This window comes from Amia ocellicauda, chromosome 2, assembly GCF_036373705.1.
Source record: "Amia ocellicauda isolate fAmiCal2 chromosome 2, fAmiCal2.hap1, whole genome shotgun sequence".
Lineage (NCBI taxonomy): Eukaryota > Metazoa > Chordata > Actinopteri > Amiiformes > Amiidae > Amia > Amia ocellicauda.
In genome coordinates, this window is record NC_089851.1 from 37,122,476 (window position 1) to 37,137,782 (window position 15,307).

The following is a 15,307-nucleotide window of genomic DNA, read 5'->3' on the forward strand; positions in this document are numbered from 1 at the left end:
GTATTCTGAATGAAATGTCTCTGCCTTTCCCCCCTGGCTTTGGAAAAGTTGCATTCATATTATGATGATCAATGCACCATGTTCAAGAGCAAACGCAACTAGCAATCTTACCTGTTTTATCACCTGATCTGCATTGCATGTCAATCAACTGTGGTGCGCTGATTGATTGGTGTGCTTTTGTAGACTCACTGCATGGTGTCTATATCATCCTATGAACATCATAACCTGAGTATTCACAGTGCATGCCAACGCTGGCCACTAGTCGCTGTGCAAACGGGCGCAGTGCAGCCTGTCTCGGCCGCTAATTGGGCTCTGGAGATCCCCGGGCCGGGCGGCGCTGATCCCGCGAGAGGGACGGGCGTACGGATGACCCGCCGCCGCCAGCTGCCCGCCCGCCCGCCCGCCCCTCACTGCCCCTGTCCCGCACCATGGCGTCCAGCGAGGAGGACGGCTCGGTCGAGGAGAAGGAAAGCAAGAAAAAAGGCAGAAGTGCCCTCGCCCTCACCTGGCTGACGTTTTATAACATCGCCATGACCGCCGGGTATGTGACCGTTATTGGGTTTATTCTCCTGCCGCCGCCTTATACAGCGCGGCGCGGCTGGCGTGCGGCGGGACGGGACGGTGCGTGTGCAGGGCGGTGTGCCAGGCCAGGCAAACTTTCATGTGTGTGTGTGTGTGTGTGTGTAGGAGAGGGTTGTTTGATTTGTTTCGATTATTTTAATTGACTTACAAGGGTAGTTGGGGGTGCAGGGGGAAGAGGCCCCCGAAGCAGGTTTAGCTCTTCCAAATACGGTCGATTATACCGTGTCAGCGTCATCTCTAGTGTCTCGACAGTTGCAGTGATAAGTATAGACGGAGCGCTGACACTGGAGCTCCGGCCTGGGACGGAGAAATGCTCAATAGGCAGATTTTAATGACTTCCAAAAAAGTGTGTGCGGTCTTATATGAGCCCGAGGAGATTATTGAACAATACGACCCCAGTTTGTCTTCGTGTGTTTGTTGTCCATCCCGGTGCGATCATATCCAATCCGCAATCCAGTCCGACTCCGACTCGTACTGTCAAGTTCTGTAAAGTTTGCGCAAGTGACTGTCAGCCCAACGTGTGAAGTGCAAGCTCGACAGACGTGTGTGTGTGTGTGTCATATGAATGTATTACTGAGTGATGAATTACTGACTTCTGAGCAAGATAAAAAGAAAAACCAGAATCTTAATGGAGATTGACATTTGAGAATTGTTGCATTTTGCAGTTTGCTGTTGTGCAAATGTTTTTTTTTCTATTTCTGCAGCAAAATAATGAATTGATACTAGCAATAAATGGTAAATCCCCTTGAAATGGATAATCCCCTAAATGTTTTTAAAATATTTCTATTGAGGTTATGTTAGTTGTTTGCATAGATTTGTATACTTCCATGAGCTCCAGTTCTATTAATGTATTTTACATTGCATGTTCTCAGGCTTACACTACCCTGTTTCAGCACTTATATTTCCATAGCTTCACTGGTACTGTAAAATCTAATGTTTCATTAATTCAATCATACGAAATTAGATGTATGTAAAAACGGGGACCTGGATGGTAAAACCTTTTTGTAAAAGTAAGTTATTAAAATAGCTTCTGGTGTGGTTCATCCTTGGTGGGTATTGACCTTCTCGCAGTGATTCAGCAGCAAGAGATTTTGTTTATTAAGTAATCTGGAGTATTGATATGACACTGTACAATCAGGTTACTGTGTACACTGTAGTTTAAAGTGTGTCATTGTAATTATGTAGGGGAAAGCCGTTGAAAGCTCCCATTAAGTGTGCTATTAAAGGCAAAAAATCAATTAAACTGAATTTCAGATACAAACTGTCTTTTTGTTGTACTGCAGGGGTGAACAAATTGTTTATTTTTTCAACTGAATCAATTTGAGTGTGTTTACAGTAGATGTGCAGATGCTTACAGTAGAGGTTTGCCTGTTGTGCTGCTTGGAGGCCACAGTCCCTCAGCTTTGCCATCACATGACTGAACATTAGGTTTTAAGTGATAAATTGGTCCAACTAAATTTGTTATGGCTACTTCAGGTTATCTTCAGGTTTGCAATTGAGTATTTCTCTGTTGTTTTGTTTCAGGCTCTTTTGTGTAGTCTGACAGTTATAATATTTGCAAATACCAGTGAACAATTCAAGAATACATTTCAAAGATGAATGGAATGAATGTGATAAAGAGTTGGCCGAAGATACCAAGCCTACTGCTTTACAGACGTATAATTGTTTTCCACACACAGTTACGCATGTCATGTCCTTGCATGTGGCAAAGTTTTTTTCTGCCACAGCTATAAACAAGACTATTTAAGTATTTGTTATTTTACTTAGTTAGTTTAAATATATATTAAAATGTACCTTAACATTTCTAATTGTTTAAGAAATGAGTCATGAATTCTAAAGGTAATTGCTAAGTACATAGTTACTTTAATTGAGGGTTTGATTCAGAAACGGAGCTTAGCCAAAATGAAAATTAGAAGACAATCAGTCATTTTCCAGGCATAATAAACAACAACTGAGTCAAGCAGATTGCAGTGAGCAGATATGCAACAACTAAGAAACAACAACAATAATAATAATTAAATAATAATAACTAAGTTAACTGTCATGTAATTTAAGTGTGGGATTGACATCATTGCTTTGGTAGTAAATACAATTTAGTCTTTCACCATCTTGTCTTGCTTTTTTAATTGAACTAAAGATTATTTTGCTCATTAAACAAAATTGCTATCATTAGTTTTGTGAAGAATAAATTAAGAATAAATAATAGATGCTGCAGTCCCAATCAAATAAAAAGTCATTCTCTTAAAGTGTCTTTGATTCAGTGGTTCTAAGTAGCATCTTTTGATGACTAGCCTAAATGTTTCAATAAAAGGTATAAGCCTACACAACAATTTTCTTATATATACTTATATTTATTCCTGTTCTCGAAATTGGTTTACTTTCTAATGACAATAGGGAATTCACTTTGTTACCCATCTAAATGTTATTTATATTGCTGGAAGATTCTGGCACATTCTCTACTGTATTATTTTGCTTCAGCAATATATGTTTCATATAAAATTTCTTATGTTCTCTGTTTGCCATTATGTTTAGTACCACTTTGGATTGGGAAAGGATAGCATGTTATTGGCAGATAAGTACAAATTCTCATACGATCTAGATGTGTATCCTGCCTCCAGTACATACATTTAATGTGTATTACATACATAGTTTTTCTTCCTCATGGAAATGTTCATGTATAGTATTATTCTTGCAGATCTAGGGTTCAAGCCAGTATTATATTTGTCTCAAAAAACAGCCCTCACTAATCATTGGTAATTGAACTGCTGGTTTATTTAAAAATAAGTGCACATTGATACTACAGGTATCTCAGAAGGGCTGTGCTTGGTTCTGATTACTGATACGTTAAGAGTTGTCATGTCATTTCTTTCTATGATGATGATGAACTTATTTCCTGACCAGATACATTTATTAGTTGATGAACTCACACTATCATCGATTGCCCGATGCACTTGTTTATAGACATGGACTTTTATTAATATGAATAGTGCCGTAGGTGGGTGGCTATTGGGCCAGATTCATCCATCAATAACTTCATCCATTACAGCGTCACAGTGGGCTGGATCAGAACCTGGTGGACACAGGGCACAAGGCAGGGTACAGGGTAACCCCTAGCCAGTCCATCGCAGGCAGCACTAAGACAAACACACCACACACACACCTCTACAGGCAACAGTATCTCAACAATATGCTGCTGGCTGCATAATACATCAGTTTCTTGTTTTTGCAAAATGCACTGGAATATTTGTGTTTATAGCACAGGATTAATTGAGAACACACCCCCTGTCTTAACTCAGTTAAACCAACTGGAATCTTTACAATTTTGTCTAAACTGAATCAGTGCTCAGTAATCTCTGAAAATATTGTATTCAATAATAAGTATTGCGTTCTGAACAATATTTATTAAACAAGAGTAATCGCTGAAAAAATACATCTTTGAAATCACAGGCTCCTACCCCCTGGAGTTCACAATGTTCAGAAACGAGGGATGGGATGGGCTGGGATGGGCTGGGCTGGGCTTGGGAACGAGAAATGACACTGCTGCACAACATCCCAGGCTCAGAAGAATTTGACAAATGCTCTCAGATTGATGGTTTTATCTAATTTTATTTGTGGTCTGCTTTGTCACAAAGCTTTTAAAGTTTTGTGATTTGTGTGTGTATTGTACTGGGTTTTGACATTAGGAAGTTCTTCGAACTAGACATTTAAATAAATCACATTCTTGTGCGGTAATAGAATGTTCTAGAATGCTCTGAAATCCTTTTCTCTGTGGGTTTCACGTAATAACGGAAGCTTCCAGAACTCATCCTTGTTCAGCACGTGGTTTTGACTTTAGCTCTATTGACTTGTATATAGAATTCTCTTTATATGGACAGGGTTTTTGTAGAACTAGTTAATTCTATTCGAAATTTACTCTATGAATGAAATGATGAACGTTGAAGACGGCAACTTTGAAAGAAGCAGAAGTAATACATGGGCTAATGAAAAAGTATATTGTTACAGCTATTATTTATATATTGGAAGTTGTTATTTTAATTTTGGGTCCAGTTTGTGTGTGTTGATTTAATTTGGGAGTAAAAGTTATTTTGGTTAACTTTACCAAAGAGGTTTACTCATCCGCCTGTCTTATTCCTAATCCACATTGAGCCTGAAACATCAATGTAACAGTATATTGTGCCTTCACAGGCCTCATTTGTTGTGTTAAGGTGTTATACTCTGTGCTGCACTCTGTTGGGACACTGCTTTGAGTTTGTAACATTCTATTATATATAATGTAATTTTATAATTAACAGTAGCCAACCTTAGGTAAATCTATCAACAAAATAACTAATATGTGTTGCTATGGTTGACCGAGTGTCTGTAGACGAGCACTGGGAGCGTAGTTCGTTTTCTGAAGTTCATCTGTGCGTGGTTATATGCGGTGTGAAAAATCTTCAAGGTTAATCATGCTTCATGCTATGTCCTTGGGAAAGTTTGCTGGTTGTGTAACCCCCCACCCCACCCCCACTGATTGTCTTTACCTCCGGTCACAGTTGTGGAGTAATTTGTTCTTGATGTGAAATATCAATATATTTGAAATATTCATTATAGATGTGGCTGAATTATTGAAAGGTCATCTACACAGACTAACGCTTCAGACATGGGGGTCGGATTAAATTGACCCACCCGCTAATAGTAGAAATAGTAGAAAACTACATAGCTGTACTCAGTTGCGGCTGCATTTTTACTAAGATGCCACTTTCTTCTAATCAGAAATGTAACTGCTATGATGTACAGGTTTGTAGTTTGCTATTAGTGGGTGGGTCAAAGTTTTGATTTAATCCGGCCCTTGGTCAGATTTCAGAATGATGACTGCCTTTTTACAAAAAACGTTCAATGTTATTCTCAAGGTGTGCTATGTTTATAAAGTATTCAAAATGTAATCGCATAATGTGATGTAAAAGAATGCAAGCCACACAGGATATGAAAAGATAGGATTTTGAGAGAAGTAATAGTTATTCCTCAGGGTTCCCATTACCCCTAGCACTGTCTGAAGGCATTATACTCATGCTTTCCTAATGGTTCCAACTCTTTGTTGGGATAAAGACTTTGTAACTTTCATCACTTTCTTTCCATGTGTTTTGTTTTATATACTGAAACCTGTTTCTATCTCAAAGAAAGAATGTCTTTTCACACTGTGGAAGGAATAACTTGGGAGTCAACAGTTACTATAGTTTTTTTTTTTTTTTTAGAACAAATAAAAAAACCTTTTTAATATTTTATTTCTGTATTTATTTATGTCTCTTATGACTGGTGCTGGTTACAGAAAGTTTTACATTAATAATTCTGTTTAGTGGTATTTACACACTGATCATAATGTATTCAGAAAGCATAACTTGCCATTTGAATTATTTAGTTCTTTCCTTACAGTTTCTATGTGGAGACATTATAGGTAGGGAAATTATCAGAAAATGTTTTGTACTTTGCTCATAGAAGTAGTCAACATAAGGATGTATCCAGATGTAAGTTACGAATGTACTAGGAACAGGATCTAATGTATGGAGGTTAATTTAAGAAGCACAAATGTTTACTAAATATGTGCTCTGTAGATGTACAATGCATCTGGAAAGTATTCACAGCGCTTCACTTTTTCCACATTTTGTTATGTTAGAGCCTTATTCCAAAATGGATTAAATTCATTATTTTCCTCAAAATTCTACAAACAATACCCCATAAAGACAACGTGAAAGACGTTTGTTTGAAATCTTTGCAAATGTATTAAAAATTAAAAACAAAAAAAGCACATGTATGTAAGTATTCACAGCCTTTGCTCAATACTTTGTTGAAACACCTTTGGCACCAATTACAGCCTCAAGCTTGCCATTCAGGCCAAAGAGTTCAATCTTTGTTTCTCATGGTCTGAGAGTCCTTCAGGTGCCTTTTGACAAACTCCAGGCGGGCTGTCATGTGCCTTTTACTGAGGAGTGGCTTCCGTCTGGCCACTCTACCATACAGGCCTGATTGGTGGAGCGCTGCAGAGATGGTTGTTCTTCTGGAAGGTTCTCCTCTCTCCACAGAGACACGCTGGAGCTCTGTCAGAGTGACCATCTTGCTTCCTAACTAAGGCCCTTCTCCCCCAATCGCTCAGTTTGGCCGGGCGGCCAGCTCTAGGAAGAGTCCTGGTGGTTCCAGACCACGGATGATGGAGGCCGCTGTGCTCATTGGGACCTTCAATGCTGCAGAATTTTTTCTGTACCCTTCCCCAGATCTGTGCCTCGATACAATCCTGTCTCGGAGGTCTACAGACAATTCCTTGGACTTCATGGCTTGGTTTGTGCTCCGACATGCAGTGTTAACTGTGGGACCATATATAGACAGGTGTGTGCCTTTCCAAATCCTGTCCAATCAACTGAATTTACCACAGCTGGACTCCACAATCAAGTTGTAGAAACATCTCATGGATGATCAGTGGAAACAGGATGCACCTGAGCTCAATTTTGAGTGTCATGGCAAAGGCTGTGAATACTTATGTACATATGCTTTTTTTGCATTTTGGAATAAGGCTGTATCATAACAAAATATGGAAAAAGTGAAGCGCTGTGTATACTTTCCGGATGCACTGTATGTCCCATTAACTGTCAAGTAGTAACATCAGAAAATGTAAAGTTGAAACTTCATATCTAGTGGTGTCTATTTGATATAGAAAAATCCTAATTATGCAGTCAATTTGTAGAAGTGAGTAATGAAGAATTATCTTCCATCTAAAATGTGACTGCAGATAACTTTTATCAGGTTTAATGCATAATTTAATTTAGGTTCTGGTGCAAATGTTTGTGCTGTAAGTCGGGTTGCTGTTCCTTGTTTAGAATGTATCACAACAACAGCATTTCATAAGGGATTACGGGATTTCATACTTCGTAATTGAATTACAAGACATACAATGCCAATCAGAAGGATTGCTCAAATGAACAAGCACAAAAACTTCAGTAGTGTTTTTGTTTTTCGTACTAAGATGATGTAAAGATGCATTCCTCAGTATATAGGCTAGGTACTTAATGGACACAGAATTCAAATAAATATCTTTCTAGATTATAAGAGCAAATTAGTATTGGTGTATTGCAATTCACACACACACACACAAAATAAACTGAAAGAAACTTTAAGTAGTTTACTGCTTAACATAGGCTATTCCTTATCATGTTTTGAAAATGAGAAAACAGACATGCAGCACATTTGCAGGAGCTGTCTTTGAATATGGTGTAATTAAATATGCCATGTTTTATTATTCCTGTGTGTAAACCATTATACTTTTAAAGAATGTACTGTGCATCGTTTATTATAAATACTAAACCATTATAAAATAAATTCAAAAGTATTTTTTCTTCTGTTTACAGGTGGCTGGTGCTGGCTGTAGCAATGATTCGTTTTTATATAGAGAAAGGGACACACAAGGGTCTGTACAAAAGTATATCAAGGACACTCAAGTTTTTCCAGACATTTGCATTGCTTGAGGTAATAGAGGTGCTGATGAATGTGATTGCGTTCTGACAGTGTTTTTAGAGAGTGCATTCAGAGACTCTCAGTGATTCTAATTTAAACACTGAAGCAGACATCTCTATGTGTGATGTTTCAAAATAACATTTTGTCTCCATATTCCCATGTTAATGTGGTATAGAACTAAACCATTGCATTCATTCATTAGTCCAAACTAATAATTGGCACAGGGTTTGTCCTGTGGCTTGGAGGTTACTGCTTCAAATCAAGCATATAATGTACTCTATATACAGTAGCACATAAGTAGCACTGCTATTGATCGAGGGAAGTTTGCAATATCATGCAACAGTGATCTTTGTTGCTGGACAGGCATTTGCAAACCCTGAGCTTTACCAGTAGTGTCTGCCCTCTGGTTTAGGCTATACTGTAACTCTGCAGTTTGCATTCCAGGATTACAGCATGAGAATAGTTGAGTTGAAATGAATGTTAGAAATTAACTCTAACCTTTAACCAGTTTAATATTGTTTTAGAAACGTTTTCATTTTATTTTAACTTCCACAACATATTTTTTTGTCCTATTTTACAAACAAACATTTACTATGTCTACTTATAAGTTTTTTATTTTTTATTTTGCAATGTCATAATGCTATTAGAATACATTTCACAAAATAAAGGTGAGCTTGTAAAAAGACTAAACCTTATGGAACAAATATATATATTTAATACATGGTAGAAATATGTAATCCTCGTGTTGTAGTAGGCTAGATATGTTTTTACGTATGAGTGGTACTTTAAACATATTCTTCAAGAAAGCAATGCAGGACTTCATTATGTAACAGAATATGTTATTGGTTCATTTCTCACATGCATTACTCACACAAAGGCAATTCATTAGCTTAGTGAATCTAAACTAAATTGATCATATTTAAATGTAAAAGCCACGCATATGACTTATCACATGAGTTTAACTAATTAAATAACTTTAATACGTTGGACAATCACATTAATATTAACACTTATACCACCTAGATGTAAACACACACCACTTTAAATATGGTGTAGTGATGCTGTACAGATGAACTGCAAAAAATCTATAAAAGCAGGTTGTTAACTGTAGCCCATATGGAACATAAGGAATAATCATCATGACTCTTGGCTTTACTTTAAATTGTGAGAAAAGTGCTGGGTTAGTACAGTTTGTGGCCCCTGTTTTTGACCTTGCGAGCCAAACACATCTTTTATAAACCAGCTGTCTGAATTAATGGGAGATCTTGATCCATACCTATGGAAGAAAGACTGCAAGAGCAGTAGTTTACAGTAGTGATTGATGACACTGAGTTTGTTTAGTCACTGTGACCTAATGTGATGAGCAGATCAGAGTAGTGAGATGGTCTGACACATTTTCTGATAAAAGAAGGATAAAAGAAGGAGCAGAAGGCTCGCACAATCACAGATCCCACAACTGTAGACTGGGGAGCAGCTACAGACAATAGTTGTTATTTAGCTGTTATTTCTATTTGGAACATAAAATGAAGCCTGGAACATAAAGAAATTAAAATAATAAATGAGTATTTTTCTGTATTTATAATATATGTTTTGAATTCATCTGACTTTTGTTTTCTATTTTCAGGTTTTCCATTGTGCAGTTGGTATGTATAAGTTTAGACTGATTTATTCTTTATATACATTTTTCCTTGCACATAAAAGCAATATATGATATTTATTTTTTCTTCAAGGAATGGTGCGCACCTCTGTGATTGTGACTGGGGTCCAAGTGTGTTCAAGAATCTTCATGGTTTGGTTCATTACAAACAGCATCAAACAGGTGACTTACTCCATTTCAATTCTCCTATTTTAATTTTCATATTCATAAATGTAAACATACAGAAAGTTGAAAATGCATTATAGAGCACGTTTTTATTTGGTGATTGTCATTTTTGCTTTGACCAAAAGGACAAAATTGTGGTAGAAAGGCTTCTGACAAAACTTTTAACTGTGTTTTGGTAAATTATTGTGATTCACGATTGATGGGTAGGTCACATTTTTTTATTTTGTCTAGGCCTAATATCATTGTTTAGTTTTTTTTTAGCATGCCCTGCCATGGAAGGTCCTTTTTCAAGTGGATTGCATCAGGCAGTGGACCCATTCTGAATTTCTCTGACATGTATTGAGCATAATGTACGATATGTAAAATTGATGCACAACTACTGTTATAGGCAATATTTAATAGATTAATAACACATAACAAATTGTGTGTGAGATAGGAAGTCTGAACTCATTATTTAAAAATATGACTGATCGTTCTGCCTGTGGAGTAGAAGACAATCACAAATACACTATTCTCAATAACTCAACTTAGAGCTTTTTCATACCATGCCATTACTGATTTATGATATATTTTTACATTTTATATTGTATTGGTCAGTATTAGGTTAACATTAATGAGGTAACTTTATATTTTGTTTTGTTATAAATGCTTTTCTGTTTATGTGGGACAGTATGAAAAACTTTTGTAGAAAAAAAATGAAGATTTAGGATGTATTTTATGTGCTATTTATCCTGATATGTCTCCCTCTAGGGAAGACAATAGCATGCTGCAGTGTTTAATGCACAAAGAAAAAAGCTTTTCTGAGAACGTTGTAACGCTGCCATAAAATGGATATATTCAGATTTGTTAAATCTGGGTTTCTAAAGAATATATATTGCTGAACAAATACACATCTATATTTCCATATATAAACATGTATTAGGTTCAATTTGATTATCAGTAGGTGGTGGAAGTATTGGTAATAATTATGATAGTGTTTTTATGCATTGTATAATTTGCATTTAACAATCATTTTGAATTAACATAATATATTTTTTGTCAGTCAGCTGTATTATGACTGGCCAGGGTTTTCCATGTTCACTACATGCGATAAATGGCATTTGCTGCTATAGTGGTTTGTAGGAGTTATCTGGCTTTTTTCAATCTGAGGACAGTTTTCTGCTTTTCATTCCAATTGAGCATTTAATTGGATAATTAAACTAATTGTTTATTCCATTAAACCAATCTAACCCTTTTTCCATGGCCTAAAGCAGGTAATGATTTAACAGCCCAATAAAATCTGCTGACTTGAGTAATGCTGATTTAGAAAGGGAGCTGCTACTAAGACTACTTCCGCTGATTTAAAGGAATAGTCTTCAATGTACCATTAAAACATAAAATGATACGGTTTGCTTCAAATACAACTCCACCAAATGTTTCTACACTTGTATAAAATATTTTTTGCACCGTTTGAAATAAAAAAGTAAGCATATCAGAATCAGAATCTCCAATGTTTCTCTGAAGCAACTGTGATAATATATATGATCAAAAGTATGTAAATAAAGAACATTGAACTAGTAAAATAATGTTGCATAATCTGTGTTTTTGCTGTTGACATTCCTATCTATATCTATATCTACATCTATATATATATATATATATATATATATATATATATATGTAGTTATATAGTTTATTTTCTTTGTTTTTCCCCACTTGTTCTTCCCTTTTTCTGGAAGATCCAGAATGAGGAGAGCGTTGTCCTTTTCCTGGTCGTGTGGACGGTGACAGAGATAACAAGATATTCCTTCTATACATTCAGTCTGCTCCACCTCTTGCCATATTTCATCAAATGGGCCAGGTGGGGCCTGTGTGCAGTGTGTGGGTTGTTTGGCTTGCCCAGTGTGTGCATGCCTTACTCTTACCAAACTGACTGAACATAACACAACAATTAGCATCCAATTAATTAGATATTAACAATATTGAACAAACATATTTATTCAATGCATGAATTCATTTTGATCTTTTCCAATAAAAATATCCGTTAAGGCAGTTAAACTAGGCAATACCCATAGCTTGTAATTTTCTTGTGTTAGAACCTGATGACCTTAGAAACAACACCGCTGCACTTTTACAGGTAGGGAAATGTAATATTATTCTGTTATAAGGACATTTTGGTCACTTGACTCTGTGAATAACTTATTCAGAGGTTGTTGGCATACACTAGTGGTACCTTAGTAAGGAAATAGCCATTTCCTCCACTATATGTATAAAAAGTGGCCTGAAATTAGCATTAGATATTTTTTTCAAATGTATTTCTATCATTTTGTTTCTCTTTTCATTTAAAATTCCCCAGTTGTTTAATTCCATACATTTAAAAGCTCTCTCTTGTATATTTATATATTCATTTTTAAGAGTGGAACACTGGGGCCTTATAAAAAATAATTATATAGTAATAAATAGTAATAGGTACATAGGGATTTAAGGGTGAAATGGCTAATGGTTTTGGCCAAATACACAGTAGATCTCAGCCCATATAAGATATTCATTTCATTTCATAATGCTCACACACTGCTTAAAAGTGTGTGGCAAAGGCAAGGGCAAGCAGGTCAAGACTAGCATGCAAAGGAACGAGTGAAAGCTGTATATGATCGCTTTAAGAGCTTGAGTAGATCTGCGTAGATCTTTCTTTGATGTCACTTCCTGACTGATGCACATCCGCCTCTGTTTTTGCTTCTTCCATGTTTTATATTCTAGAAAGTGTAAAGGAATCTTAATATATATATATATATATATATATATATATATATATATATTATCTTTTTATTTCCCTTATAATTACATTATTTGTTCTATTATTCTTTTCCATATCTGTTGGCTTGAAGTCCTAATATACCACAGAGACCATAATTACCTACAGGAAAATATCATCCAATATCCAATACCAAATACCACCAAATCAAATACAGTAAAGCTTCAGGAGATAAGCCTCAGAGTGTTTTAAAGAGCTCCTCTCCAGGTAGTTATGGGGCTAAATTAGCTTCAGTTTGCCCTTAACTGCAATTGGCAAGTACATGAAATAATAAATAATCTCATAGGTCTAAATCTCTTTAATGGCTTTTTCTCTGTAAGGACATATATATATACACACACTAATATACACGTTACAATCTTTACATCTCGTAATGGAAAGTATTGAAATGGAAGGGAGGAAGTATTGTACTTTTGAAAGTAATTCTATGGTGGTTCCAACTGTGGTTAATAAAATATTGACCTTGTTTTCATTTGTATGGTAAAAGGCCCCAAATAACAGAAAAATCTTATGCTATCAGGAAGCCCAACACAATATATACTAATCGAATGTGTGTACCTGTAAGAGATCCAATGATTAAATTCCTTTTAAATGTATTTCAATCAAATACAAATAGCATGAAAGCTTTGTCATTGCAGCGTTTGTGTTTGAATGGTGTGGTGTGCTTCTCAAAAGTGAAGTTGAGTGCCCCTCCCCTTGTGATCAGTCTATGCCTTCAGACCCTGCTTCCAAGACTGAAGGGTTCCTTTAAGTTGAGGGGTGAAGGCAGTCCTTGGGAGGGTTTCATGTTCAGCTGCTCCTATTTTGAATGCCATCTGTTTTGGTCATGGAATGTACTTCGAACATTTCTTCCACATCCGCTGAGACAGTCCCCTTAGCTACTGCTACCGTCTTGAATAAATATTAGATTCTTCAAGCATGGATGACTAAATATGGCTTATCTAATGGTTAAGGTGTCGACTGCAAAGATTGCGATTCTGTGTTCTGTACTGCTATTAAAAATGTAATTTCTAATCATCCTGATCAACTGAGAATGTACAAAAGGTAATCCAGGTGGTTGCAGCCAGGGAATACAAAATGTTTTTAATTTATTTATAGAAAAATACCTTCCAAACCAGTTGTACTATTATATATATTTTGTGTTCTGTGTGTGTGTAAATGGATTTGATACCCATGGGGCCTTGCAATTCAGTCCTATTGTTTTGTTTTTTGTTAGGTGTCTTTCTGGTTCCCAATACCGAGTAACAATGAGATGTGTTTAAAAGCTATAGTGATTCTCAAGTTGTTTTGTGTGGTTTGTGAAACAGCAGGGACAAGAGAGCAAAAATAATCAAAGAAAGATTACAAAGTAGTAATACGTGGTAGTAATTGTGTCATGAATACTGCAAGTCTTCGGTTGGTCTTCTATTTTTCTTTGCCGTCATGGGAGGAATAGAAATCCTTTTCATTTTCTGTTGTTGATTATTTTGGGTTATTTTTGTCTTTGCCAGATACAACCTGTTTATTGTCCTGTACCCGCTTGGAGTGGCCGGTGAAATCATGACCATTTATGCTGCTCTGCCGTACGTCCAGAAGTCCGGCATGTTTTCCATGAGGCTTCCCAACAAATACAATGTCTCTTTTGACTACTACATCTTCCTTATCCTTGTCATGATCTCATATATACCACGTAAGTCAATCAAAATCTATGTAGGTACTAATGAATCCATTTTTATGCTGTGCTACATTAAGATTGTACAATCAATAGACCATAAAGTAAAACTGAAGATCATGTGGTTCATATATACCTATTTAGGCATTTTTATGTGGAATCAGTAACTATTTTTTATTGCTTATCCTACCAATTAGGATGTGCCAGTAAATCAACCCTCATCTTGGCCCACAAGAGACACAGAGAACATAAAAGCATCTGTGCATGTGCTTTTAGACCATCTGCTTCCTATCACACTGATACAGTCCAGCTATGTCTGTTGAGCCACGCAGGAGCCCCGCCTCTTTTGATATGTTTTCTCAATGAACAGATGGCAATGCTTGAAATGTAGAAGTTATGACCCACAATGGAGGTTTAGAGATAACCATGATGGTACTCGAAATCCAGTCAGATATTTATTGCGAGTATCGGGTGCAGCAGCGAACTCCTAACTGGCTGCCCTATATCCTGACTCACCTGCGTCTTTTTCTCTTCTTCCCTTCAAAGTGTTTCCCCAACTGTATTTCCACATGCTCCGTCAGAGGAGGAAGGTGCTTCACGGAGAGGTGATTGTTGAAAAGGACGATTAGATCACCTTTTCGCAGGATAACAAGACTGTACAGCTAAGCCAACATGACCCACAAAAGGAGCTAAAGTAACAATCATGGAACAAGAATAAACAGCTGTGCATGAACCAATGTGGATTCTTTTATTTCTTTATCACCACATAACATCAGTGCATTAAATCAGTAACCCTAAACAGCACATACTCATTTGAAGGAAAAACAAGAGTGGCAATTTTACTCTGTTCAGTTATGTGGTGCACAATATGAATAGAAAAACAGCAGAGATCATTACAAAATGCATAACAATATGTGTTACACTTAGTCAGGTCTGAGTGGCCCAAAGGATGATACTAATACTATTCGTCAAGCCAATTCAA

General features: G+C 36.5%; 1 protein-coding gene across 2 annotated transcripts; it reads left to right on the forward strand.

The window, feature by feature from the left end:
* The first annotated feature begins 387 nt into the window (after positions 1–387).
* On the forward strand, positions 388–15,058 carry hacd1 (3-hydroxyacyl-CoA dehydratase 1). Of its 2 annotated transcripts, none has more exons than XM_066723406.1 (7): positions 388–541; positions 7,956–8,073; positions 9,686–9,704; positions 9,792–9,880; positions 11,602–11,723; positions 14,165–14,343; positions 14,872–15,058. In XM_066723406.1, the coding sequence occupies exons 1-7, from the start codon at positions 429–431 to the stop codon at positions 14,952–14,954; spliced, it is 723 nt and encodes a 240-aa protein (XP_066579503.1). In that variant the 5' UTR covers positions 388–428; the 3' UTR covers positions 14,955–15,058. The 2 variants fall into 2 exon arrangements, with proteins under 2 accessions (XP_066579503.1, XP_066579505.1); XM_066723408.1 differs by having other exon boundaries at positions 11,608–11,723.
* Positions 15,059–15,307: the final 249 nt, after the last annotated feature.

Coding starts and splice junctions, on each gene's coding strand:
- hacd1 (XM_066723406.1), top strand. CDS start 429: ATGGCGTCCAGCGAGGAGGACGGCTCGGTCGAGGAGAAGGAAAGCAAG. Junction 542..7,955: donor AACATCGCCATGACCGCCGG/GTATGTGACCGT, acceptor TTCTGTTTACAG/GTGGCTGGTGCTGGCTGTAG. Junction 14,344..14,871: donor CATGATCTCATATATACCAC/GTAAGTCAATCA, acceptor TTCCCTTCAAAG/TGTTTCCCCAACTGTATTTC.